The sequence below is a fragment of the Aquarana catesbeiana genome, linkage group LG07 (assembly GCF_042186555.1).
Source record: "Aquarana catesbeiana isolate 2022-GZ linkage group LG07, ASM4218655v1, whole genome shotgun sequence".
NCBI classification, from domain to species: Eukaryota; Metazoa; Chordata; class Amphibia; order Anura; family Ranidae; genus Aquarana; species Aquarana catesbeiana.
In genome coordinates this window covers 132,189,156-132,215,936 of record NC_133330.1, presented here as the reverse complement: position 1 = coordinate 132,215,936, position 26,781 = coordinate 132,189,156, and the positions used below count along the sequence as shown (strand labels likewise).

The following is a 26,781-nucleotide window of genomic DNA, read 5'->3' as shown; positions in this document are numbered from 1 at the left end:
GAAGGCCTATCTTAGAGGTCTCCTGATTCAAAAAGTGGCAAGAGTTAAAGGGAAATCTAGGAACTGGGAAAGGGAAACCAGGAATGAGGCAATATCGGCAGAGAGGCGGTATGTTGAATGACCATTAGGAGAAAGATAGAGAACAGACGAATATTTCAGAGACAGTGCCAATTTGGAGAAGGGGAGAGAGTGGGTCGTATGTTGTCTCTATTGATTAGATCTAATACCCCCCCTCTACTTTCAGTAGTCAGGTCCCCAAGTGGAGAAATCTCTACCAACGCAACTGAGATCATACATACATTTAGCGAATACTATAGGTCCCTGTATAAATCTAATAGGGGAATTGGGAGTGAAAAAATGCATGACTTTCTCCAGAGAATAATAATCCCGGCCCTGACAGAAAAGAATAAAATAGATCTAGAAGCACCATTGACTTTGGACGAATTGCGGCGAGCAGTGGCTGGGATGCCCAATCAAAAGTCGCAAGGCCGGGATGGGCTCCCAATAGAAATATACAAACAATATGGTGAGGTATTGCTCCCAGAGTTGCTGAAGACACTGGGATGGGCACTAACCAACGGGAGACTGCCCACCTCAATGTCGGAAGCCACTATTGTTGTAATACATAAGAAGGGGAAAGACCAACTGGAAGCCTCCTCTTATCGTTCAATTTCATTATGTACGGATGTAAAAATTTTGGCCAGAGTACTAGCAACCCGCCTAAACGGATGTATTCAAAATCTTATACATCCTGACCAGTCAGGCTTTATTCCAAACAGGTCAACTAGCATCAACATTAGAAGAGTCCTTTTAAATATCCAGATTCCAACAGACAATATTGGCCTTGGATGCAGCCAAGGCCTTCGATGGCCTGGAATGGGACTATCTATGGAGTGTGCTAGAGAAATTCAGATTTAGTCCCTACTTTATTAGGTGGGTGAAAAAACTCTATAGTGAACCAAGATCAAAAAATAAAAATCAATAATGAATATTCCAATCAGTTCCAGTTGGAGTGAGGGATGAGACAGGGCTGCCCCCTGCCCCCCTTATTATTCGCTCTCGCGATGGAACCACTAGCAATTATGACCTTATGACATTATGATCAATGCCGGGCATACAAGGCTCTCAGAGGCGGACAGGATAGCTCTGTTTGCAGATGCCGTCCTGTTTTTCCTCGGAGATGTTCAAACGTCCTTATAAACAGTGATACAAATGGTTGGAGAGCTCAGACAATTTTCTGGTCTGGTTATCAACTGGGATAAATCGGCCTCGTTATCGGTCGCCCAACTTGGTAACCAGACACCGTTGGGAACTTCCAACCTAAAAGTAGCTCCAAAACTGAAATACCTGGGTGTTTGGCTTGCTAGGGATATAAACCAGTACCTTAATGGTAACTTAGCCCCACTATTAGTCAAATTAAAGCAAAAAGGAGACATCTGGAGCCGGCTCTCACTATCTGTAGCAGGACGCTGCAACTTAATGATGATATGGTTACCCCAGATACTATATCTCTTTCATAATTCCCCAATCTGGACAGGCCAAAAGTGGTTTAAGAGAATAGAATCCCTTTTCAGGGGTTTCATCTGGAAAAAGGGCCAATCTAGAATTAGTTCGCAAACTATGCAGTTAACAACTAAAGAAGGGGGTATGGTGGTTCCACATCCGAGGTCATACTTATTTGCATCCCAGCTTCAACATCTAGGAGGGTTGTGGAACCGTTGGAGGGGGGAACTCAAGTGGGAAGACAACGGGGGCTCCACACAGCACATTAGTAGAGGTATTAGAGGCATATTCATTTATCCATAGATGCCCGAATATAAAATTAATTAGCAAAGTATGGCAGATGACGAAAACATTGTTGGGGTATGGAGGAGTATCAGAATATGCCCCTCTATGGAACAATAGAAACTTAGCGGAAGTAAGGGATATATAGATAGACCTATAGAATGGGAGAGACAGAGCATCAATCAAGGCTAAGCCAACTATATGAGGGCAAAGTTATGAAAACATTCTTTTTAAAACAGGAATTAAATAGATCAAATAATTTGTTTTATAAATATCTTCAAATTAGACACGCTATTCAAGCCCAGACAATCGAATGGACCCAGATCCCTACCCTCTCAAAAATAATCAACTCAGACACAGGACTAATCTCCAAGCTATATGCCAGATTGGAAGCTAGAATAATAAATGGAGTAGGACCTTCAAGGAGTAGAGCGGGATAGGAGAAAGATGTGGGGGCAATGACCACGGAAGAATGGGATAGGATTCTGAAACGAGGAACACTGGTCTCAATTTCAACCTCACAGAAGGTATCACACTTATTCCTAATACACAGAGTCTACTATACCCCCAAAAAAATGTTTAAACTTGGCTGGAGACAAAATGATGAGTGCTCAAGATGCAAGGCGTCAGGGGATTTTATCCATATGATATGGAAATGCCCAAAGCTATATAGATACTGGGTGGAGATAGTAGATAGAATAAATAAGACCTTCAAGACTATAATAGAACCAACGGCCAAGACCTGTCTATTGGGGGACACGGAGGGGGATAGAGCCTTGAATGACACCACTGAAGTAGTACTAAGATGCCTATTTCAGGCGAGAAAAACTAATTGCACAGAAATGGCAGGCACACAACCCCCGACTGTGGAGAACTGGGTGGAGACTATCAACTCAATAGTTTGGAATGAGAGAGTGATGTACATTAGGCAAGGCAACTATAGGAAGTTTGAGAGACCCTGGCTGGATGAGATGGGGTGTCCCCCATAGGGGGAGGGCAGGGAGCGAATATAAAGACATCAACCCTTCCAACTCCCCCCACTTTTTTTTTTCCTTTCTTCTCCCCGTTTATCTCTTGTCGCTCTCAGGTGGGTGGGTGGGAGGGGGGTGGGTGAGGGGTGGGTGGGAGGGAATGGGTAGGTAAAATAACAATGGCACCAGCTACTGTAAGACATTGCACAATATTTTATGAAGTTACATACATAGTTAGTAAGGTTGAATAAAGACACCATTCCATCCAGTTCAACCTGAGAGAGTGTGCGTGTCTACAATTATCCCTATTTATTTAAGGTACCCATATAGCGCCGTCAATTTTACGCATCGCTCCACACATACATCACACACTCACGATCCCTACCCTCAAGGAGCCCACAATCCAAGGTCCCCAAACTCACATTCATATATTAGGGCCAATTTTGGACAGAAGCCAATTAACCTACCAGCATGTCTTTGGAGTTCTACTGGAGTTGTGAAGTTGTATTTCTTGTTTCCTTCTTGTTACTTGTGTAATAATAATAAAACAAATAAATAAATAAAAGGTATTTAATTAAAAAAAAAAAAAAAAAAGTTTAAGCATACAAAAAAAAAAAACTGAAAGATGGAGAATTCCCAAAGAATCCTTCAAGGAGGGACTACCGGTATTTAAAGATAAAAAATTCTTTATTGAAAAATCCACATAATACTAGCAATGTATAAATATACCACCAAACCTCCACCACATACATCTAAAAATAGACAATTTTCTTAGGGACACAGGTGGCCACCACAGCCAGACAGACAGGCCTCTCAGATATCATACACAGCTAGTTCTCTATATTAGGTACTAATTCAGTCATAATTGAAGGAAAGCACAAAACTGCGGGGCAGTCCGCTCAGTAATTCAAGCTAGGTATTGGTTAATATACAGAGTCCATATCATTGACTCTAGTCAGATGACCACTGAAAGTTAAAAATGCCTGCTTTAAATGCGAGATATACATTCTCCTAATAATACAATCCACATAGATTAGGCACTGAATTAAAGCAAAGGTATCCCCCCCTGGTGTATAAGGAAATGCGTAGGCTGTCCACTTGACGATAGCAGCTTGGGGACGGGCTAATGGATTCTGGCCGGTACAGGTGGGTGTATCTACATATATGTAACTCCCAATGGGTTAAGTATGTCTCACCACTTCACCATTCGTCTGAAATCTGCCTTGTGTCCACTGAACACACAGTGCCGTGTGCCATCGCTGTCATACAGTTGGGATGTATCAAGGAATCTTGCGAGTGCTTACAGAGTGTCCCAAGAGAAGCAACACTATACCAGGGGTGTTGTCTTACAGGTGGATAGTCCGAGCCCTCACATCAGAAGGCGTGATGGCGTCATGTTGACGCGTTTCACTCGTGACCCGAGTTTCTTCAGCGCATGCACGGATGTCTAGCAGTCTAAATAATATCGGTTCAATCCAATTGGAATCACCCGCGGTTTGCGCTGACATCCACTTCCAGTTACTCAGCCATTCACACAAATGGACAATACTACAAGGGGACGGCCCCGGAGTGCAGGCGTGCCACAACTGACCAATTACATACTAATCAGGACGAAACAAAAATAAAAGTAAAACAAACAAGAAAAAGCCCAATAGAGAACGGAAACAAACACTAAAACAAAACCAGACCAACAGATATTACCAAACTTAAATAGAACAGAGGAAAAATTATTTAAAAAATAGAATCTAAATAGATAAATTAGAATCCGAAATGAAACCTCTGCAGAGGGGCAAAAAACAACAGGTAAGGTGGGTATTTAGACCACCCTCTCACCCCTTGATGTGAGACAAGGGGAAGGGTGTAAAAATAAAACAGTATAAAGAAATGGTGAAAGGAAGGGAAGGAGGGGGATGGGGGGGGGGGGGACAGAGGGGTGTGGGGGAGAAAGCGGTGGAAGGGGCACCGTCGCCTGCCACCAGATGCAGCTTGTCACTTGGCACCGTCGCCTGCCACCAGATGCAGCGTGTCACTTGCCACAGTCGCCTGCCGCCAGGTGGAGCCTGTCACATACCACCTTCGCCTGCCACTAGATGCAGATTGTTACTTGCCCGCATCACCTGCCACCAGATGCAATTTGTCACTTGCCACGTCACCTGCCACCAGATGCAGCGTGTCACTTGGCACTGTCACCTGCCATCAGATGCAGTTTCCCGCTATCCTGACACCAGATTTAGAATGTCACTGTAGCCTTCCACCAGACTACCAGATGTAGCTTGTCACTAAGAATTTAAGGCCAATTTTAAAGGTTTTTTTCTTTCTGCAGTGAAATACCTGGTCTTACTAACTCTCAGCGTCACCTCACCATAATGCAGAATCAGTGGGAGCCCTAAGCGTGTCACTTGCCACCAGAGCCTGCCACCAGACGCAGCATGTCACTTGCCACCAGAGCCTGCCACCAGACGCAGCATGTCACTTGCCACCATAGCCTGCCACCAGACGCAGCATGTCACTTGCCACCAGAGGCAGCTTGTAACATGCTGCTTGTCACTTGGCACCGTTGCTTGCCACCAGATGCGTGTCACTTGGCACCATCGCCTGCCACCAGATGCAGCGTGTCACTTGGCACTGTCGCCTGCCACCAGATGCAGCGTCCCACTATCCTGACACCAGATTTAGAATGTCACTGTAGCCTTCCACCAATTATTACCAGATACAGCTTGTCACGTGCAGCGACCCTTGCCACCAGACGCAACTGATCACAAAGCACAATCGCCTGCAACCAGACGCAGAGTGTCACTTGGCACCGTCGCCTGCCACCAGATGCAGAGTGTGACTTGGCACCGTCGCCTGCCACCACATGCAGATTGTCACTTGGCATCGTCGCCTGCCACCAGATGCAGATTGTCACTTGGCACCGTCGCCTGCCACCAGATGCAGATTGTCACTTGGCACCGCCGCCTGCCACCAGATGCAGCGTGTCACATGCCACCGTCCCCTGCCAGACACGTGACACTTGCTACTGTCGCCTGCCACCAGATGAATCTTGTCATACGCCACCATCGCCTGCAGTTTGTCTCATGCCATCGTCGCCTGCCACTTGCCACCAGATACAGCTTGTCACGTCATGATCGCCTGCCAACAGATGCAGCTTATCACTTGCCACCATTGCCTATCACCAGATGCAGCATAACACTTGCCTGCCACCAGATGCAGTTTCCACTATCTTGCCACCAGATGCAGAATGTTACTGTAGCCTGCCAATAAAGATTACCAGATGCAGCTTGCCACTTTAAGATTTTAAAGGCCAATTTTAAAGTTTTTTTTTTTTTTTTGCAGTGAAATAACCGGTCTTTCACTCCCAGGCTCTCACCAGCGCTACAGCTCCTGAGAAAGCGGGAAACCAGCACTGTGCCTATCCTAGAGTGAGGGCAGAACACCAGTAATGTGGGGCGGGCGGTGAGAGATGTCATCTCTGCTCACCTCCCACACCTCGATTAGTGCAGCCTTCTCGGCCCGGCTGCAAGCAGAGCACAGACCGGCAGCGGTCCGAACTCCCCATTTAGAGGAAGGTGAATAAAGCGTGGTTCAATTAAAATAAATTACTTCCCGATCCCTCAGAAGGCAATCGGATATTCCCTGGATCAACAATCCCAGGCTATTACCTATAAATATTAATATCCAATTATATTTTGTGCTTTCAAGAATGTGTCCAGCCCTTTTCTTAACCACTTGCCCAATGGGCACTTAAACCCCCTTCCTAACCAGACCAATTTTCAGCTTTCAGTGCTCTCAAATTTTGAATGACAAATTACTCAGTCACGCAACACTGTATCCATTTGAAATTAGTTCTTTTTTCACATAAATAGAGCCTTCTTTTGGTGGTATTCATTCACCACTGTTTTTTATTTTTTGCACTATGAGAAAAGCACGAAAATGTTGTCACAAATTGCATTTTTCTTCGTTTGTGATAAAATTTTGCAAATAAGTAATTTTTCTTCTTACATTTTGGCCAAGCTATGGTGTCAATCATTGAAAATTGATCACACCTGATGTACTGACGGCCTATTTCTTGAGACACCAACATGCCAGGAAAGTACAAATACCCCCCAACTAACCCCTTTTTGGAAAGTAGACATTCCAAGGTATACAGTAGAGGCATGGTGAGTTTTATGAAGCTGTAGGTTTTTTTCGCACAATTCTTTGCAAAATTGCAAAAATTGTCATATTAACAGGTTATTTCTCTCACATAGCCTGTGCATGCCACAAATTACACCCCAAAACACATTCTGCTACTCCTGAGTATAGCGATACCACATGTGTGAGATGTGGCACGGACGAGGCACGGCTGAGCACTGATGTGGCACGGACGAGGCACGGCTGAGCACTGATGTGGCACGGACGAGGCACGGTTGAGCACTGATGTGGCACGGCTGAGCACTGATGTGGCACGGACGAGGCACGGCTGAGCACTGATGTGGCACGGACGAGGCACGGCTGAGCACTGATGTGGCACGGACGAGGCACGGCTGAGCACTGATGTGGCACGGACGAGGCACGGCTGAGCACTGATGTGGCACGGACGAGGCACGGCTGAGCACTGATGTAGCACGGACGAGGCACGGCTGAGCAGCAGGGCCGGTGCAAGGATTTTTGACACCCTAGGCGAAACCTCATTTTGCCGCCCCCTCTGGCTCCGCCCCTGACTCCAACCCCTTTGCCAGTGTTAAATGGTTTGATTCAACCTTCTAACTGCTACATCTGCAAGACAGCTCGTTCTTTTGAAAAACAGACTTACAAGCAGGACCCGGTGAATATAAAAGAGAAGACCTAAAAACAAAAAACAAAACTAATGCAGCCACCCATCTAAGAATTGGTAAGCGGCAGTATAATATTTTGCTTTGCTTTAATACCACTTTAAGTGGATAAAGTTAACCAAGTAATTCTGTTATACATCAATGTATAGGCAGATGATGGGAAGGAAGGAGTTAAAACAGGAGATAGACTGGAGTAAAGCTACTTCCAGTGCTGGCAAGGAGGTAGAGAGAGAAAAAGAGAGGGAGAGAGAGGCGAGAGAGAGAGAGGAGGGGGGCAGGGAGAGAGAGGAGGGGGGCAGGGAGAGAGAGGAGGGGGGCAGGGAGAGAGAGGAGGGGGGCAGGGAGAGAGAGGGGGGGCAGGGAGAGAGAGGGGGGGCAGGGAGAGAGAGGTGGGGCAGGGAGAGAGAGGGGGGGCAGGGAGAGAGAGAAGGGATCAGGTTCTGGTCAGTGAAAGAGCTCACTCACTTGGAATGGTCTCCAGGGGCTCACTGGTTAATTCAGCAGTTTTTCAGTGTGGCTGTTCGTTGCTTGTTTTTAATCCCTCCCACCTCCCCTTCACAGATGGAGCGCACAGGAGGGATGGGACTCAGAAGTGTGAAGCTGCTCTGGGCAGACATGCTGGAGGCGAATGGACAGAGCACACTGGAGGGGCGGACTCGGGAGAAGTGTGTAGCTTATGTGTCATCATGATCTCAGAGCGGAGAGGGGGGATTGCTGGACACACATCAAAGCGGAGAGCTGGTGGATACTTGCAACCTCTTTGGACAGTGCGGGAGTAGAAAAACCAGCGGCTAGGCGGTTGCCTAGTCCGCCTAGTGGTAGCACCGGTCCTGGGCATGGACGAGGCACGGCTGAGCACTGATGTGGCATGGATGAGGCACGGCTTAGCACGGATAAGCATAAATGAGGCGATCATGTGGTAAAGGACCACTGTCATCGGCTCTTTATATTGATCTGTGATGCGACGGGTCCGGGTGATCCGGGCATCATGGACACTTCCATGTGCACGCGCCCCCGGGGGTGTGCGGAAAGCGCAAGTTCCGGAGGACGTCCCTGGACGCCCTTTAAAAAATAGCCGACTGCGCTGCAGCCATCATTCGGCTATGGCCCGGTCGGCAAGTGGTTAAACAAGCTACTGAGCTGGCCAGAACCAACTATTGAGGAAGCCTATTCCACATTTTCACAGCTTTTACTGTAAAGAATTTTTCCATATGTAGATGTTAAATCTATTTTCCTCCAGGCGTAAGAGTGCCCATGAAGCCAATAACTTTACATCAAATTCATTATATGGACCAAGAGAGAATAATGTCACTACAGCAAATTTTTCGTCATAGCCGAGGTCCTCCACTCATCTTATAAGTTTGGTTGCCCTTCTCTGCACTTTCTTCAGTTCCCCAATATCATTTTTGGGAACTGGAACCCAAAACAACTGTACATTTAAAATATGTTTATTAATGCTTTGTATTGGGGTAATTAGGTCTTTCCCTAGAGTCTATACCTATTTTAATACAAGAAAGCGTTTTGCTTGCTTTAGAAACTGCCGCTTAACATTGCATGCCATTAGGTTCATCATCTACCAGAACACCCAGAGTCTTCTCCACCATTGACTCCACCCAGTTATACTCCTCCAAAAGTCATGATGCATACATATTTTTAGCCCTAAATTGCATAACTTTACACTTTATCTGCCACATAGTTACCCAATTAAACAGAGCATTAAAGCGGTATTAAACCCATAATCAAAAATGGAATATATTGCAGCTTACTAATCATTAGATGTGGCTGCATTCGTGGTTTTTTTTTTTTTCAGCTTTTCCACTCAGTTTTCACTTGGTAATCTGGCTAGTAACACATCTTCTGAATTAAAGTGCCTCCACTCTGAATGAAGGAGCACCTTTGGACAGCAGAATTGTCAGTCTTGGGGAGGGGATTGCAAGACGTACTAGCAGAATTATATATACTAACAAGTTGAAGCCAAACTCCAGCTCACACTGCAGTTACACAAGCAGTTAGAACAACAGTTTTTTTTTTCCTTTTTGGTATAAAGGTTTTACATAAATAAAAGCTGATCATTGTAAGTGCGGCTGTCAGTAGTAAATGGATTGTTTCAACACTCTAAACACTACATTTGCAGGAGAACTTTTTCTGTGGGAAAAAAAAAAAAAAAAAAAAAAAACTTACTGGCTGGATAACCAGGTGGAAAGAAAGAAAAAGCCTGAAAAAGAAAACAAATGCAGCCAAACACATCTAAGAATTGGTAAGCTGCAATATAATAAATGCTTGCTTTTGGGTTTAATACTGCTTTAAGGTCTGCTTGAAAGTTGTAGACATCTGTAAGGATGTATTCCACTACATAGCTTGGTGTCATCCGCAAACACAGAAATGGTACTTTTAATCCCAAATCTATATAGTTTATAAATAGATTCAAAAGTAAGGGTCCCAACATGGAACCTAGGGGTACAATACTAATAATCCTAGACCGTTTAACGTATGAATCATTACGAATACGGTTCTTTTAGCCGTTTTCTATCGATTTACAAAATTAACTTTCTATGTTTATGATCTTGTTGCTTTATTTTTATATATTTTTAAATGCCCTCATATAATTCTTTATAGTTTTTCAACTTTGGACATGACCAACATTATTTATGTTTATTCTTTTAAACTTATTATCCATAGGAATATATTTTGCAGCAGGTTTGATTACAGTTGATTTGAAACATTCCCATTTGTGTTCTGCGTTCTTACATGACAATAATCCCTCCCAGTCTAAAGCCTCATACACACGATCGGATTGTTGGCCAACAGAGCATCAGACTTTTGTCCCGAAGGGCGTGTCGGGAACTTGTCTTGTATACAAACGGTACACAATTTTCGGCCAACAAACACGAATGTAGTGATGTACTACGTGGAATTTCAGATCTTGAGTGCCATCGTTTGGGCACCTTCTGCTAAAGTCGTGTTTGGTTGAGCATTGATTCCGAACATGCTTGTTTGTACTTTGGAATTTGTGTGACGGACTTGTGTACACACGATACGAAAATCTGACAACAGAACGTTGTCCGCCAAAAATTTAAAAGCCTGCTATACATTTGTTGGCGGAAAGTTGGACAACAATTGACTGAAGGAGCGTACCAATGGTCGGATTTTAGGCAAACAGTCTGTCATCACACAATTCCATGCCGAAAACCCGATCGCGTGTATGAGGCTTAAGTCTTAGTGAACACCCTTAAGTCTTTGAAAATGTTTTCACTCAAAATGAACTGTTTGTATCTTTCCCAGTATGTGCTTGTATTAAATGAAATCATGTTATGGTCACTGCTACCCAGCTATTCTTTTATATGAACATTAGAAATAACCTCCACATTGTTTGAGATTACCATGTCCAGCAGAGCATCGTTTCTAGTTGGGGCTTCCGTAAACTGTGCCATGAAAAAAATCTTGTAATCGGTTTACACATTTCCACAAAATTATTGTTCCAACAGTGTCAATACTCTAGTTAGGTAAAATCTCCCTATCTGACTTGTCTGCCCTGTTATATTCTAATTCTCCTTCCCCCCTCAATTCCAATTCAAATACGGATACCCCCCTTCAAAACAATGTTTAGCATAAGGGTTGTACCCCAACGAAAAGTCAGCCTGGTGCCCTAGAAACCCAATTCCATCCCTCTTGCACCAGGTCTTAAGCCATGCATTCAGTCCTCCAAGATCCACTGCCTTTCCTGTATTGCACAAGCAACATTCCAGAGAATATAACTTTGGCGGTCCTTTCCTTCAATTTGCAACCTAGTTATTTAAAGAGATTTTTGAGGATCCCCCATGTTCAATGTATTTTCTCATTGGTCCCAATATAAACCAGGGTCATGCCCAGCCCCTCCCAGCGATTTGTCTACCAGATCTATCACATGCGGAACTCTGGCACCAGGGAGACAACAAACCATTTAGTGGAGGCGATCCTAGCGACAAATTATTCCATCAGTGCTTCTAAATAAGGAATCCTCAATTACCATGAACTCTCTAGGCCTTCCTGAATAATTTACCAAAAACCTGTGCTTATGACACAATATTAAATAATCCCCAAGCAGTTGGTTTAGCGCTGGTATAGGCACATAGATTTTTTTTCTAATTTACCCTCACTATCCCTACTAGATGGGCTGCTCTCAGGCTGTTAAGGGAGCAGTGACGTTTAAGGATTACACTTCTGAATCTGCTACCTGCACAACTTGGCAAACTTGTTTTGGTGCTCAAACACGACTGGCCTTCCTTTGGTGCGAGTCCCTACCACTTCTACCAAGTTAAGCCATCTTCCTACTTAATCATCCTTACTTACTCCTCCACATCAACCTAGTGAGCAGAAGATTTCTTTCAAAATAGTCCATTCCACTTAGTGTTGCAATTCACTTTTCCAGATCTCCGATGCAAATTTTCAGACAGACAACCTGCTCACACCTTTCACAGCAGTATTCACACTGGAGCCTGTTGATCGGTTATTGTATACAATGTTGTGCACTGAGCAAAAGCTTCAAGAGTAACCCCATTTTTGTTGAGAAAAAAAAACAAAAAACATTTATGTACATTGCAAGATTTGAACAAACTTTGTTGTAGATTCCTGTTCTGAAGAATTAGCGGTTTGTCGATCTGTGGAAAGTGAACCTTTATGAGAGTGGTTTTGTAATTATCAATCAGCTGCTGCACCTGCAGGGCCCTAAATGAGGGTTTGTATCTCTTTCGATGTGATTTCCCTTTGGGAGTATCTCGCCAAAAATGCAAATTTTGTTGCAGGGGATGCTCAAAATAAAGTTTTAGTCCAGACTTCTGGCAAAATCAATAAGCCAATCACACAAGCAAGAAATTACATATCTGGAGGGTGATCTGTACACCAGCTGTGTACAGAATGCCTCCAGGTAGCCAGATTGCATTGCATTTTACAGAAGATTGCAGCACTGCAGATTGAAAAGGAAAGGTAATCTTTAACAACATTCAATTACAATATGACTTGTGTCACAATTGTATATGCTATATATTTTTTGCTAATTTTTTTCCCACGTAAGTGGAGTTAACCTTTTAGCCTTGCTAGCACTCCTCGTCCCAGTTACAATATTATTACTTACAGGAAATTATAGAGTGGATACTATGGCTAGATAAAAAAAGTGAAATTGGCTTTAGTAGATTGCTCACTAACAAAAATAGATGCCACATTTATTTTTCCAATACAGTTTTCATTGCCATTCGCATTGCTTTTTATCTATATCTGCAGATACAGGCACAGCACTTTATCATACATTCTTCAACATCTAAAAGGTTACACTAATATATGCTGACCTTCATACCAGACCTCCCTTCATATTGAGCTTTGATTTCAAATCTTTCATTATCTTCTTTTTCGTCATTATCAGAATCTTCTTCGCTGCTATTGAATAGCTTAGATGTGCTTTGATTTGCATTCTATATGAAAAAAATAAATAAAGAATGAATGATACAACTATATTAAGAATTATACAAAAAAAATGCTGCCAGAAAGATCTTACGTTGTGAGCAAACATGTTTTTCTCACTGGTACTTGCTTCCTCATCACTTGTGGAATCCGAATTAAACACAAAATGCTGGCTCTTTTTTGAACACTTGGAGTCCTGATAAGATAACATTTCAAAAAGCGATAAAATAAGTTAATTAATGCAACTTTCAAGTAATATCCATTATGGTTGAAATAGCCACATGGTGCTAACATAATACCCTCAGTTCAAAACAACACTTCATGCGTGGTTTTACAATAAATAACACATAGATAGTTACATAGTAGGTGAGGTTGAAAAAAGACACAAGTCCATCAAGTCCAACCTGTGTGCGATTATATGTCAGTATTACATTGTATATCCCTGTATGTTGCGGTCGTTCAGGTGCTTATCTAATAGTTTCTTAAAACTATCAATGCCCCCCGCTGAGACCACCACCTGTGGAAGGGAATTCCACATCCTTGCCACTCTTACAGTAAAGAACCCTCCACATAGTTTAAGGTTAAACCTCTTTTCTTATAATTTCAATGAGTGGCCACGAGTCTTGTTAAACTCCCTTCTGCATAAGTTTTATCCCTATTGGGGGGTCACCAGTATGGTATTTGTATATTGAAATCATATCCCCTCTCAAGCGTCTCTTCTCCAGAGAGAATAAGTTCAGTGCTTGCAACCTTTCCTCATAACGAATATCCTCCAGACCCTTTATTAGCTCTGTTGCCCTTCTTTGTACTTGCTCCATTTCCAGTACATCCTTCCTGAGGACTGGTGCCCAGAACTGGACAGCATACTCTAGGTGCGGCAGGACCAGAGTCTTGTAGAGCGGGAGAATTATTGCTTTATCTCTGGAGTTGATCCCTTTTTTTAACCACTAGGCGTCCGCGTTATAGCCGAAATACGGCTACAGCGCGGACTCCAATTGCCGGGAGGGCGTCCCTGGACGTCCTCCTGTTTACTTCCACGTTGCGCGCTCCCGCGGGTGCGCGTCGGGGAAGTTTTGTGCTGGCCATGTCCCTTGGACACAGCCAGTCACAGATCGCAGTAAACGACCAATGACAGCGGCTGTTTACAGTGCGATCGGCGGTGCCAATGAGAGAGGATCTCATATGTAAACATATGAGATCCTCTCTCATCGCCGGCTCTCCCTCCTCACACAGAGACAGCGTGTGAGGAGGGAGAGTGAACCGCTGCAGCGGTCAGTGAAAAAAAAAAAACGAAAAAAAAAAAAGTGTCAGCACTGTTATCTGCCCCTGCCATCTGCCCCTGCCGTCACGTCCGTGCCATCTGTCCCCAGTGCCACGTATAAGTGCCACCTGTCAGTGCCACGTGCCATCTGTCATCAGTGTCACGTGTCATCAGTGCCACGTATCAGTGCCATCTGTCAGTGTCATCAGTGCCACGTATTAGTGCCATCTGTCATCAGTGCCACGTGTCATCAGTGCCATCTGTCATCAGCGCCACATTAGTGCTATCTGTCATCAGTGTCACGTGTCATCAGTGCCACGTATTAGTGCCATCTGTCATCAGTGCCATGTATTAGTGCCACGTATTAGTGCCATCTGTCATGAGTGCCATGTATTAGTGCCATCTGTCATCAGTGCCACATCAGTGTCAGTGCCATGTATCAGTGCCATTTGTCATCAGTGCCACGTCAGTGTCACATGTCATAGTCCTGGTTCTCCAGGGCCTTCAAAAGTGTAATAGGTAGTCAACAAATTAGATGTGTAATTTATGCTCCTAGAACACCTGATGGTGTTCCCTGCATGTTGGGTCTCTGTATGTGGCCAGGCTGTGAAAAAGTCCCACACGTGGTATACTTTCCTGACTTGTTCGGGTCGCAAGAAATGAGATAGGCCGTCAGTACATCAGGTGTGATCAATTTTTTATGATTTGCACCATAACTTGTAGACTCTCTAACTTTCACAAAGACCAAATAATATCCACTAATTTGGGTTATTTTTACCAAAGTTATGTAGCATTATAAATTGTGGCCAAAATTTATGAAGAAAAATTACTAATTTGCAAAATTTTATCACAGAAACAAAGAAAAATGTGTTTTTTTTTTCAAAATTTTCAGTCTTTTTTCATTTATAGCACAAAAAATAAAAAACCCAGAGGTGATCAAATACCACCAAAATAAAGCTATATTTGTATGAAAAAAAAAAGGACAAAAAATTCATTTGGGTACAGTATTGTATGACTGAGTAATTGTCATTCAAAGTGTGAGCGCGCTGAAAGCTGAAAATTGGTCTGGTCACGAGGGGGGTTAAAGTGCCCAGTTGTCAAGTGGTTAATGCATGCCAATATTCTTTTGGCTTTGTTAGCAGCAGCTTGGCATTGCATGCCATTGCTGAGCCTATCATCTACTAGGACCCCCAGAGGTTCTCCATCCAGTGTATCGATTGCATTCATATTTTTGCCACCCAAATGCATTATTTTACATTTTTTCTACATTGAACCTCATTTGCCATGTAGTTGCCCAATCCATTAATTTGTTCAGATCTTTTTGAAAGGTTTCCACATCCTGCAGAGAAGTTATTGCCCTGCTTAGCATCGTCCGCAAATACAGAGATTGAACTATTTACCTCATCCTCCAGGTCATTTATGAACAAATTAAATAGAATTGGTCCCAGCACAGAACCCTGGGGGACCCCACTACCCACCCCTGCCCATTCAGAGTACTCCCCATTTATCACCACCCTCTGAACTCGCCCTTTTAGCCAGTTTTCAATCCATGTACTCACCCTATGGTCCATGCCAACGGACCATATTTTGTACAGTATGGGGAACTGTGTCAAATGCTTTTGCAAAATCCAGAGACACCACATCTACGGGCCTTCCTTTATCTAGCTGGCAACTCACCTCCTCATAGAAGGTTAATAGATTGGTTTGGCAAGAACGATTCTTCATGAATCCATGCTGATTACTGCTAATGATACTGTATATACTTGTATATAGTCCCTTATCATCCCCTCCAAGAGTTTACATACTATTGATGTTAGGCTAACTGGTCTGTAATTCCCAGGGATGTATTTTGGGCCCTTTTTAAATATTGGTGCTACATTGGTTTTTCTTCAATCAGCTGGTACCATTCCAGTCAGTAAAAATTAGGAACAATGGTCTGGCACTTACTTGACCGAGTTCCCCCAAGTACCCTCGGGTGCAAGCCATCTGGTCCCAGTGATTTGTCGTCAAGTTTGCCAAGTCTAATTTTAATTCTGTCCTCTTAACCATGGAGGTGCTTCCTGTGATGTGTCATGAGGATAAACACTGCAGTTTTGGTTACTGAAGCCCCCCGATTCCCTCATGAAGACTGAGAAGAATAAATTCAATACCTTCACCATCTTCCCATCCTTTGTAACCAGATGTCCTTCCTCATTCTTTATGGGGCCAATATGGGCTGTCCTCCCTTTTTTACTGTTTACATACTTAAAGAATTACTTGGGATTTTTTTTTACTCTCCTCCGCTATGTGTCTTCCATGTTCTATCTTAGCAGTCCTTATTGCACCCTTACATTTCTTGTTGCATTCTTTATAAAGTCTGAATGCTGATGATGATCCTTCAAGGCCTTCTCCTTCGCTTTTATATGCATTTTTACATTGGCGTTAAGCCATCCAGGACTTTTGTTCGCTCTTTTAAATGTATTACCCAAAAGGGATGCATTGGCGAATGCCCTTATTTAATATGCTCTTCAAGCAAACCCATTGCTCCTCCGTGTTCTTTGTTCCTAAGATTTTATCCCAATTTATGCCTTCTAGCAAGGTTTGTAGTTTAGGGAAGTTGGCTCTTTTGAAATTCAGTGTCTTTGTATTCCACATTAAGGTGCATTAAGGTGAAAAACCTTCTGTAGTGCAGCTGCCCCCTAGACCCCCCCTTTTACTTACCTGATAGTTCCAGCAATGGGGCCGAGCACAGCAGCTCCAGCTGCTGTCTCGGGTCCTCATTGGATAGATAGCTGCTGTCAATCAAATCCAGTGACACCGGAGCCGGGAGAGGAGCAGAGTCCTGCTGTCTGTCAACAAACGCAGCTGGAGGACTCGGGAGCGCACCCGCACGAGTGCCCCCATGGAAAGTGGCTCTCAGTGGGGGCACTTAAGAAGAGGAGGAGCCAGGAGCGCTGCTGAGGGACCCCAGAAGAGGAGGATCAGGGCCGCTCGGTGCAAAACTCTTGCATAACGTGTTTGTTTGGAAAAAAAAAAAAAAAGAAAACCTTTACAACCCATTTAAGCATGGATGTGGAGTTTCTTGTTTACAATATTAGACCAATAAATTTATCTCACCAATGACGGTTTTCTCTGCTTAAAGTAAAAAGTCAGTTAAATATCCTAAGCTGCCTTCAGCCATGAAACCAAATGGCACATGACAAAAATTTTCCAGTACCGAAGCAACTAGGAAAAAATGGTGTCTTTGTCAAAACAGACAAAGACACTGCAATGCACAAGACAGACAAGGACGATGACCATGTTCAGGATACTGAACTGTGTAGGTCTGGTAAGCTTCTTATAAAACGGTCAGAATCAAACGAGGGACTTGGGTTTGTCAAAATCAAAAGTAGAACTACTGGGTTCAAAATTGCAAAAATGGTGTTTGCCATTACCAGTACAAAGACCTGTCTTTTAACCCTTTCGCTGCCAGGCCCTGTGCTCCATTTTGTACACTCAGTTGGGCAGACCATTTTTGCAATTTTTCCTTTTGCTTTTTTAATTTTTCACTTACAGCTTTCAAAGTTTGTAAAAGACCCTCCCAAACCATATATTTTCTGAAAGCACATGACCAGTAGAATAAAAAGAAGGTGCTACTGATTTCTAAAGGTCCCACGATATTTCCGCAAATGTTTATCAAAACAATATTTTTGCTAAATAATCCACTAAAATCAGGATTAGCAGATAAAGACACAGCAAATTTTACAAAATTCCTACTAAATATAAAAGCTTAACCTGTATTGAGTTAATAAATAACAAATATTTGTAATTTTTACATTGTGCCTTTTTGCAAAATGGTAAAAATCAAATGTATGCAAAAATGTAAATATACAAAATTTCTCTAAAAATCTGAAGGTGTTCATTTTTCCCTTACAGCTTTCAGAATTTGTGAAAGACCCCCAAAACCATAAATTTTCTGAAAGCATATGACCTCCAGAATAAAAAGAAGGTGCTGATTTTTTAGACCCCCGCGGTATTTGCACATATGTTTATCAAACCAATATATTTGCAAAAAATACACTAAAACCACTATTAGCAGATAAAAACACATCTAATTTTACAAAATTCCTGCTAAATCCTTACTAAATATAAAAGCTTAACCTTTATGGAGTTAATAAATAACAAATATTTGTAGATTTTAAATTGAGCCTTTTTGCAAAATGGTGAAAATGGAACGTACCTAAAAATTTCTCTAAAAATCTGAGTTTTCATTTTTCACTTTCAGATTTTGTAAAAGACCCCCCAAACCATATATTTTCTGAAAGCATATGACCTCTGGAATCAAAAGAAGGTCCTACAGATTTTTTAGACCCCACAGTATTTGTGCAAATGTTTATCAAAACAATATTTTTGCTAAAAATACACTAAAATCATTATTAGATAAAAACACAGCAAATTTGACAAAATTCCTGCTAAATTCCAACTAAAAATAAAAGCATAACCTGTATGGAGTTAATACATAACAAATATTTGTAATTTTTACATTGCGCCTTTTTGCAGAATAGTTAAAATCGAACATATGCAAAAATGTAAGAATACAAATTTCTCTAAAAATCTGAAGGTTTTCATTTTTCCCTTACAGTTATTCAGAATTTGTAAAAGAACCCCCAAACCATATAAATTTTCTGAAAGCATAAGACCAGTAGAATAAAAAGAAGGTGCTACTGATTTTTAAGGCCCAACGATATTTGCGCAAATGTTTACCAAAGCAATATTTTTGCTAAAACACCACTAAAATCATTAGCAGATACAAACAACAAATTTTACAAAATTTCTGCTAAATTCCTACTAAATATAAAAGCTTAACCTGTATTGAGTTAATAAATAAATATTTGTAAATTTTAAATTGCACCTTTTGAGAAATAGTGCAAGTCAGACATACACAAAAGTTTATTAGAAAATCTGGAGGTTTTCCTTTTCACTTACAGCTTTCAGAATTTGTAAAAGACCCTCCAAACCATGCATTTTCTGAAAGCACATGGAGAGTAGAATACAAAGAAGATGCTACCGATTTTTAAGGCAACGCGATATTTGCGCATATGTTTATCAAAACAATATTTTCTCTAAAAATACACTAAAATCGTTAATAGTGCACATAAAACACAACATAGCAAAATTCCTGCTAAATTGCTACTAAAGCATTATTCACATATGGCATACTAAAGTGTACGCCTATGGGGGGCCATGTTTACCCGCACAGGAATGCATAATTATTCCATGCATTCCAAAACAGGCAGTTCCATTTATGTCAATTGGAATGCAAGGGCTGCACAGGCATAGCTGCTCTTCCCAATCCGACATGTGGGTGTGGGTATATGACCCGGAACGCAAACAGTGTGAGCTCAGGGACATGCACGTAGACCTACACGGATGTAAAATTGGGAGCAACGGCTGTTCGTGCAGGTGCTGCATTCCAAATGACATCAATGGGACGGCCTGCACAGAGAAGCTTGGAACACCTGTGCGTCCCCGTAAAGGTATGCTTTGTATACCCTGTGTGAAGGCCTTAGGGCCCCTTTCGCACAAGCAGACTGATCGAGTATGTCCGTTTTTCAGGTGGACCTAATCGGACCATGCATTGTTCTCCATAGTGGGGCTAATGTAAATGGACATGTGTCAGTTTTCACCCGCCTGCATCTGATCCAGTACAGTCCGCTAAAAACAGACGGATGGAGATTCCATTCCCCATCCATCTAGCAGATCGAATCGGATGGTATCATATGGAAGTGGACAGGTGGACCGTTTCCATCCGACCTCCCCATAGAGAACAGCGCCTGTGCCTGCTCTGCAACCGCGAAGCGGTCACGGACCTGTCATCGGCCTGCTCAGCGGGGTTCAGTAGACCTGCTGAGCAGGTGGATCTGCTTGACAGAGTCCACTCCATGTGAAAGGGGTCTTACCAGGAGCGGCCAGTCCATTAGGGGCGCCCTCCCGGAGCACTGGACTCATGCGTTTGTATGAGATTTTTTGTTCCAAGCCACATGATTAGAGCCTGAGGCTCTAACTGGCTTGAAAAAGGTTGGGCTTGGAGCGCAGAGCATTGCACCCCGAACCCACCCACTTGTGACAATAGCGAATATTCGCTATTGTCTTTCGGCCTCTCCTCCTGGCCAATCAGGGTGGATCTGGTTGGCCGGAAGAAGAAAGTGAGAAAGCCGTGAGGGGGGGGGGGGGTTATCATGGAGAGGTGAATGCGAGCGAACCTGGGGGGGGGGGGGTCTTACTATGTTTTTTTGTTTTTGTTTTACTTTTTATATTTTATTTTTGGGTGGGGTGAGATATCAGAGGTCTAAACAGACCCCCATATCTCTATTTGAGACAGAGAAAGGGACTGTCAGGGCTGGGCTCTCAGTTCTTCCTTCTCTGTGCTCAGGTTGCTCAGCTGTCAGTTAATTAACTAGTGGTCAATACACTAGGTGGTGCTGTTGCAGAGGTTTTTTTAGCGTGGAAGGTAAGTGCTGGAGAGAGCGTGGCGTGAGGGAGCAGCGTTCAGAGGACCTGTGTATTGTGAGTACACGTGGTCTGCGAGGGCACGTTTATTGTATTGTTGAGTATTAGTGTGTCAGGAAGCTAGTCGTTGGGTAATTTGGACACGGTATAATAATCCCCAATCCTCAAATTAGTAGGAACGATGCCCGGCGGGTGTGGAGATGCGACTCGCTGTACATCTTGCGGCAAGTATGTGTTCCTTGATCATCTGATCGAGGGTGAATACTGCACATTGTTTCCCTGGAAGCTCAGGTTCTGAATCTAGGGAAGCAACTGTCAGCACAGAGAAGACTCTCCATACTAAAGGAGAGCTGGAAACATACCCGGCAGGGGCCAGCACAAAGGCGGGTGGAGACAAAGGTGCAGGCACAAGAAACAAGTAGATGGGTGACAGTCAGGAAGGAAAGAGGGGGAAGTGCCAGGGAGGCCAATCCTGGACTGGAGCATCCCAATAAGTACGCTCCATTAAGTGACATTGGTAAAGGTCAGGGACCAGCACTACCAATGCCAGGAGCCTGGCGGACAAGATGAGTGAACTAGAGATACTGTTGAACAAGGAGGATTTTGATTTTGTAGGAATTTCAGAAACCTGGTTTAACAGCTCTCATGATTGGCTGGCAACCATTCAACGGTATTCCCTTTATCAAAGGGATAGAGAGGGTAAAAAAGGGGGAGTGTGAGAAATCTGAGAGATTACATCAATAAGGGAGCTAGGGAGGAGGTGGAAACCTTATGGTTAGAGCTCCAAAAGGGTATGAAGCTAAGGGAAAAATAATACTGGAGTATGTTATAGGCCCCCTAACCTGAGGGAGGAGGGGGTGACGGACCTCTTATCAATATGGAATAGCAGCAAGGATGGGAAGTATTATCATAATGGGGGATTTTAATTATCTATACATAGACTGGGAGGAGGGAACCACGCATTCCTCTAATGCCGCGTACACACAACCGTTTTTGCCATCGGAATAAACTCCGAAGGTTTCTCCGACGGAACTCCAACGGAATTCCATTCAAGCGGTCTTGCCTACACTGTCAACCCAAAGTCCGACCACAGTCCGACCGTCCAGAATGCGGTGACGTAGAACACTTACGCCAGGACTAGAAAAAGGAAGTTCAATAGCCAGTAGCCAATAGCTTCCGTCTCGTACTTGCTTCAGAGCAAGCGCTGTTTTAGGTCCGTCGGAATAGCATACAGACGAGCGGTTTTCCCGTTAGGAATTGGTTCCGTCGGAAATTTAGCACGTTCTATTTCTAGGTCCGTCAGAATTTTGAAAAAAAAAAAGAAGTCCACTGAGGCGCACACACGAATGGAATAGACGATAAAAAGCTTCCGTCTGACTTTTTCTGTCGGACATTCCGCTCGTGTGTATGCGGCTTAAGGTGGATGTAAACCCAATGTCATCTTTTCTAAACTACTGCCATAGGGGTTTTCTATAAGGATAGACAGGCCTCCTGCATGTATCTTTACCTGTCAAATGTCTCCCCTCTGTCATTAGACCCGAAAAACTGCAGATTCTGTGGGTGGGTCTGTTGTCTGGAGCTCGGTGGGTGGAGTCGTGATGCCAGTAGACTGCCCGGCCACCTCTACACTCCCCTTGTCAATATGCATTTTCTCCTGTGTATTTCTTACACTGAACTTCTGCTATGATCTCTAACATCCAGGGAAATGACAGGAAAGTAACCACATGACTTCAGCATGCCAAATCATGCTGAGGTGTGGAACAGCCCATCCTTGCAGAGCTGCTGAAGAAAGGAGTGGGGGTGGGAATTAAAAAATAATGCACGTCTTAGGCTAGTGCACGAGATATTTAAATCATCTGTCACTCACAGCAAGGGTTTTTCTCTGTCAAGTTTTATCTCACTGAACAATAAAAGAGGATTGCTCAGAGCTGGATTAACTCTTTGTGGCAAGACTGGGCTCAAATGATAGGAAATCTTATACTCTACATTATGACATAAAAAAAAAATTGGGGTTTACATCCACTTTAAGGCTCGCTAGTTCCTAAATGTCTTGCAGGACAATGTCATGGGTCAGATGGTAGACGCTCCAACTATAAACGAGGCGTAGTAATCAGCATGGGTTCATGAAGAATCGTTCTTGCCAAACCAATCTATTAACCTTCTATGAGGAGGTGAGCTGCCATCTAGATTAAGGAAGGCCCATAGACGTGGTGTATCTAGATTTTGCAAAAGCATTTGACACACTTCCCCATAAATGTTTACTGTACAAAGTAAGGTCCATTGGCATGGACCACAGGGTGAGTACATGGATTGAAAACTGGCTACAAAGGTGAGTTCTGAGTGTGGTGATAAATGGGGGGAATACTCGGAATGGTCAGGGGTGGGAAGTGGGGACCCCCAGGGTTCTGTGCCGGGACCAATCCTGTTTAATTTGTCCATAAAGACCTGGAGGATGTGGTAAACTGTTCAATCTCTGCAATTTTAAAAGACACTAAGCTAAGCAGGGTAATAACTTCTCCGCAGGATGTGGAAACCTTGAAAGAAGATCTGAACAAATACATGGCAAATGAGGTTTAATGTAGAAAAATGTAAAAATGCATTTGGGTGGCAAAAATATTAGTGCAATCTACTCACTAGGGGGTGAACCTCTGGGGGAATCTAAAATGGAAAAAGGACCTGGGGGTCCTAGTAGATGATGGGCTCAGCAATGGCATGCAATGCCAAGCTGCTGCTAATAAAGCAAACAGAATATTGGCATGCATTAAAAAAGGGGATTAACTCCAGAGATAAAGCGATAATTCTCCCACTCTACAAGACTTTGGTCCGGCCTCACCTAGAGTATGCTGTCCAGTTCTGGGCACCAGTCCCCAGGAAGGATGTACTGGAAATGGAGCGAGTAAAAAGAAGGGCAAAAAAGCTAATAAAGGATCTGGAGGATATTAGTTATGAAGAAAGGTTGCATTCACTGAACTTATTCTCTCTGGAGAAGAGACGCTTGAGAGGGGATACGATTTAAAATTTTACAAATCCCATACTGGTAGCCCCACAATAGGGATACAACTTTTTTGCAGAAGGGAGTTTAATAAGACACGTGGCCACTCATTAAAATGAGAAGAAATTAGGTTTAACCTTAAACTGCATAGAGGGTTCTTTACTGTAATGCCCTGTACACACAGTTGGATTTTCCGACGGAGAAAGCGTGATTACATTGTGCTGTCGGAAATTCTGATCGTGTGTGGGCTCCATCGGACTTTTTCTGTCGGAATTTCCAACACAAAGTTTGAGAGCAGGATATAAAATTTTCTGACAACAAAATCCAATCCTTTCAAATTCTGATCGTGTGTAGACAAATCCGACGCACAAAGTGCCATGCATGCTCAGAATAAATTAAGAGATGAAAGCTATTGGCTTTTGCCTCGTTTATAGTCTCGACTTGCGTGTTTTACGTCACCGCGTTCAGAACGATCGGATTTTCCGACAACTTTGTGCGACCGTGTGTATGCAAGACAAGCTTGAGCCAACATCCGACGGAAAAATTCCGATGGATTTTGTTGTCGGAATGTCCGTTCAATGTCCGATCGTGTGTACAGGGCATAAGAGCGGCAAGGATGTGGAATTCCCTTTCACAAGCGGTAGTTTCAGAGGGGGCATCGATAGTTTAAAAAACTATTAGATAAGCACCTGAACGACCGCAACATACAGGGATATACAATGTAATACTAACAAATAATCACACATAGGTTGGACTTGATGGACCTGTGTCTTTTTTCAACCTCACCTACTATGTAACAATGCAATTGCCAGAACTCATCATTCCACAGCCTGTTGCTCATCTCCTGCTCATCAGTTAAGGCCACAGTCAGCCCCACCTGGCTATTTAAACTGCCTGATTCATTTCATCAACTGCCTTTGCCTTGGTCAAACATATCTAAAGACTCTCTGCTGTGTTCCTGTTATAGACTTGCCTGGCTGACGTCCCTTCTGGTTCCTGATCCTGTCTGCTGCCTCTGACTACACTGATCTCTGGCTCCCAGATTTCATGGCTTGTTCTGACTACACTCACGGTTACTATATATCAGCTGTCAGTGGATATAGGAGCGATCGCTGCACTACAGGAGGGCGCCTGGTAAACATGTTTAACAAGCCCCCCGAAGTCCCAACTTCACCCCCATCGCGATACCCAGCCTGTCAGATTGCCGGAGATCAAAGTGGCCAGCATCTGCAGGCTGCGGGAGGGGAAGGAGGGATACCGCTAGAGCAGTGACGGATCAGGGGTGCAGGGGCCAGTACTGGGGCTGAGGTGAATGGAGGGGGGGCACATCTGGACACCCCCAAGCAGCACCTGAAGCTGGCGGCAGCTTAGGGATGATGGCTTCTAAAAGGTAGCTGTAGGGGATCCCTTTGTGGGAGGGCGGGTCGGTGGAGGGGGGTAATTAGTGCTGGGGGGAGAAGGGGGTGAAGGGGAAATGAGCGTGGGGGAAGTAGTTATAGTTGGAAGGGAGCGGCAGTCACATTTAGGGTTAATAACTCTGATCAGCAGGTTGTAATCTGCTGATCAGAGTTATAGAATTGTTCAGCAGAGTCTGCTGAACAATTCTGATATAAGCTTTTGGTCATTGAAGTGACCATAAGCATACAGGAGAGAGAGAAATTGGGGCCATACTGACCACCTGCAGGCACTTTTGTAGGTCCGTACGGCATACGGACTTGGCAACGAAAGTGTTAAAGCCGTAAAGATCACTTAAATTTCTTTGCACAGGTTAGCAAGAGTTGCATTACTGTAAAAATAAATGGCCATTCTAAAATAATTTGCTTTGAGGACAGAAAAATGTGGTACATGAACCATTTTTTGCCTCCGCTTCACATAAAAATCAGAATTATGAAAAATTTTGCGAAAGTGATGAACAAGGCAAAGGTTTTTGTTATTTGAAACAATTGTTTTCAATGCCAAGATTAAACAAAGCATTTTTGATGGTCCACAGAACAGATACAACATCAGTGACAAGCAGCTCAAAGAGGTTAATGGGGCCAGAGAAAAGACGCCTGGAAAGCATTCAAGGATGTCACTGAAAAATTTCTTGGTGGGTAGGAGGGGCGGAGCCTAGCGGAGCAGACATGCATTGTTAGAGCTCCGCACCGCTGAGGAGAGAAGAGAAGGACAAAGCGGAGCCTGCAGGCTCAAAAGGTATCCATTTGAACCTTTTTGCCCCAGGGAACAAACTGTGAAAGTTTGGGCAAGAAATATGGTACTGGGAGGAAACCGTGGCAGAAATAAAAATCACCTCACAAAGAGCTCACAGGCACTCACTGCAACTAAAGCAGCTCCAGTCACCTCACAAGATACAGCATCAGGGCGCTCTCACAGACAGAAAATGTCACAGCAAGACTCTCCATTTGAGTCAGATACAGAACAAATCCTCTCACAAACTTCTCCACAAGCCTCCTCAGCATCCCCAGTATTATTATTACAATTTGAAAAGATGCTTCATAAGGCTTTAAAACAAACCTCAGACCAAATAACAAAAAGCCTAACCAAAGAAATAAGAGAGCTGGGAAACCGCACCACAGCCCTAGAAATAAAAATGGATGAAATTGAAATTACAACCCAAGTAAATATAACAGAATTGGAACAATTAAAAGAAGAGAATTTAATACTTCAAACTAAGCTTGAAGATTACGAAAATAGAGCCAGACGTTCAAACTTGCGCATAAGGGGAATACCTGAAACTGTGACAGACCTGCAATCTACTATTACTGCTCTATTACAAGAACTAAAGCCAGATATCCCTATTGAACGTTTAGAATTGGACAGAGTACACAGAGCCCTCACAGCCAAAAAGAAAGATGGACCCCCACGTGATATAATCACAAAATTTCATTATTACAGAACGAAAGAACAAATACTAATTGCTGCAAGAGAAAAAAAGGAACTTAATTTTCAAGGACACAATTATCAAATTTTTGCTGACCTATCCCAACTTACTATTACTAAAAGACGATCCATGAAACCCCAACTAATGGAACTGCAACGCCACAACATTATGTATCA

The 26,781-nt window shown here is 43.3% G+C and overlaps 1 protein-coding gene across 14 annotated transcripts in view; it reads right to left on the bottom strand.

Moving 5' to 3' along the window:
- NOL8 (nucleolar protein 8) overlaps positions 1–26,781 on the bottom strand; it is a 602,139-nt gene that overhangs the window by 385,324 nt on the left and 190,034 nt on the right. For 13 of the 14 annotated variants that reach the window (XR_012235284.1, XM_073592676.1, XM_073592685.1 and 10 more), the window contains 2 exons: positions 13,098–13,199; positions 12,892–13,014 (listed from right to left, as the gene is read on the bottom strand). Coding sequence is in view for 13 of the 14 variants with exons in the window: in XM_073592676.1 (XP_073448777.1) it covers positions 12,892–13,014; positions 13,098–13,199 (225 nt within the window). In the remaining variant the exon portion in view is untranslated. The remainder of the gene's footprint in view (positions 1–12,891; positions 13,015–13,097; positions 13,200–26,781) is intronic. The other variant, XM_073592679.1, reaches the window with a different exon arrangement.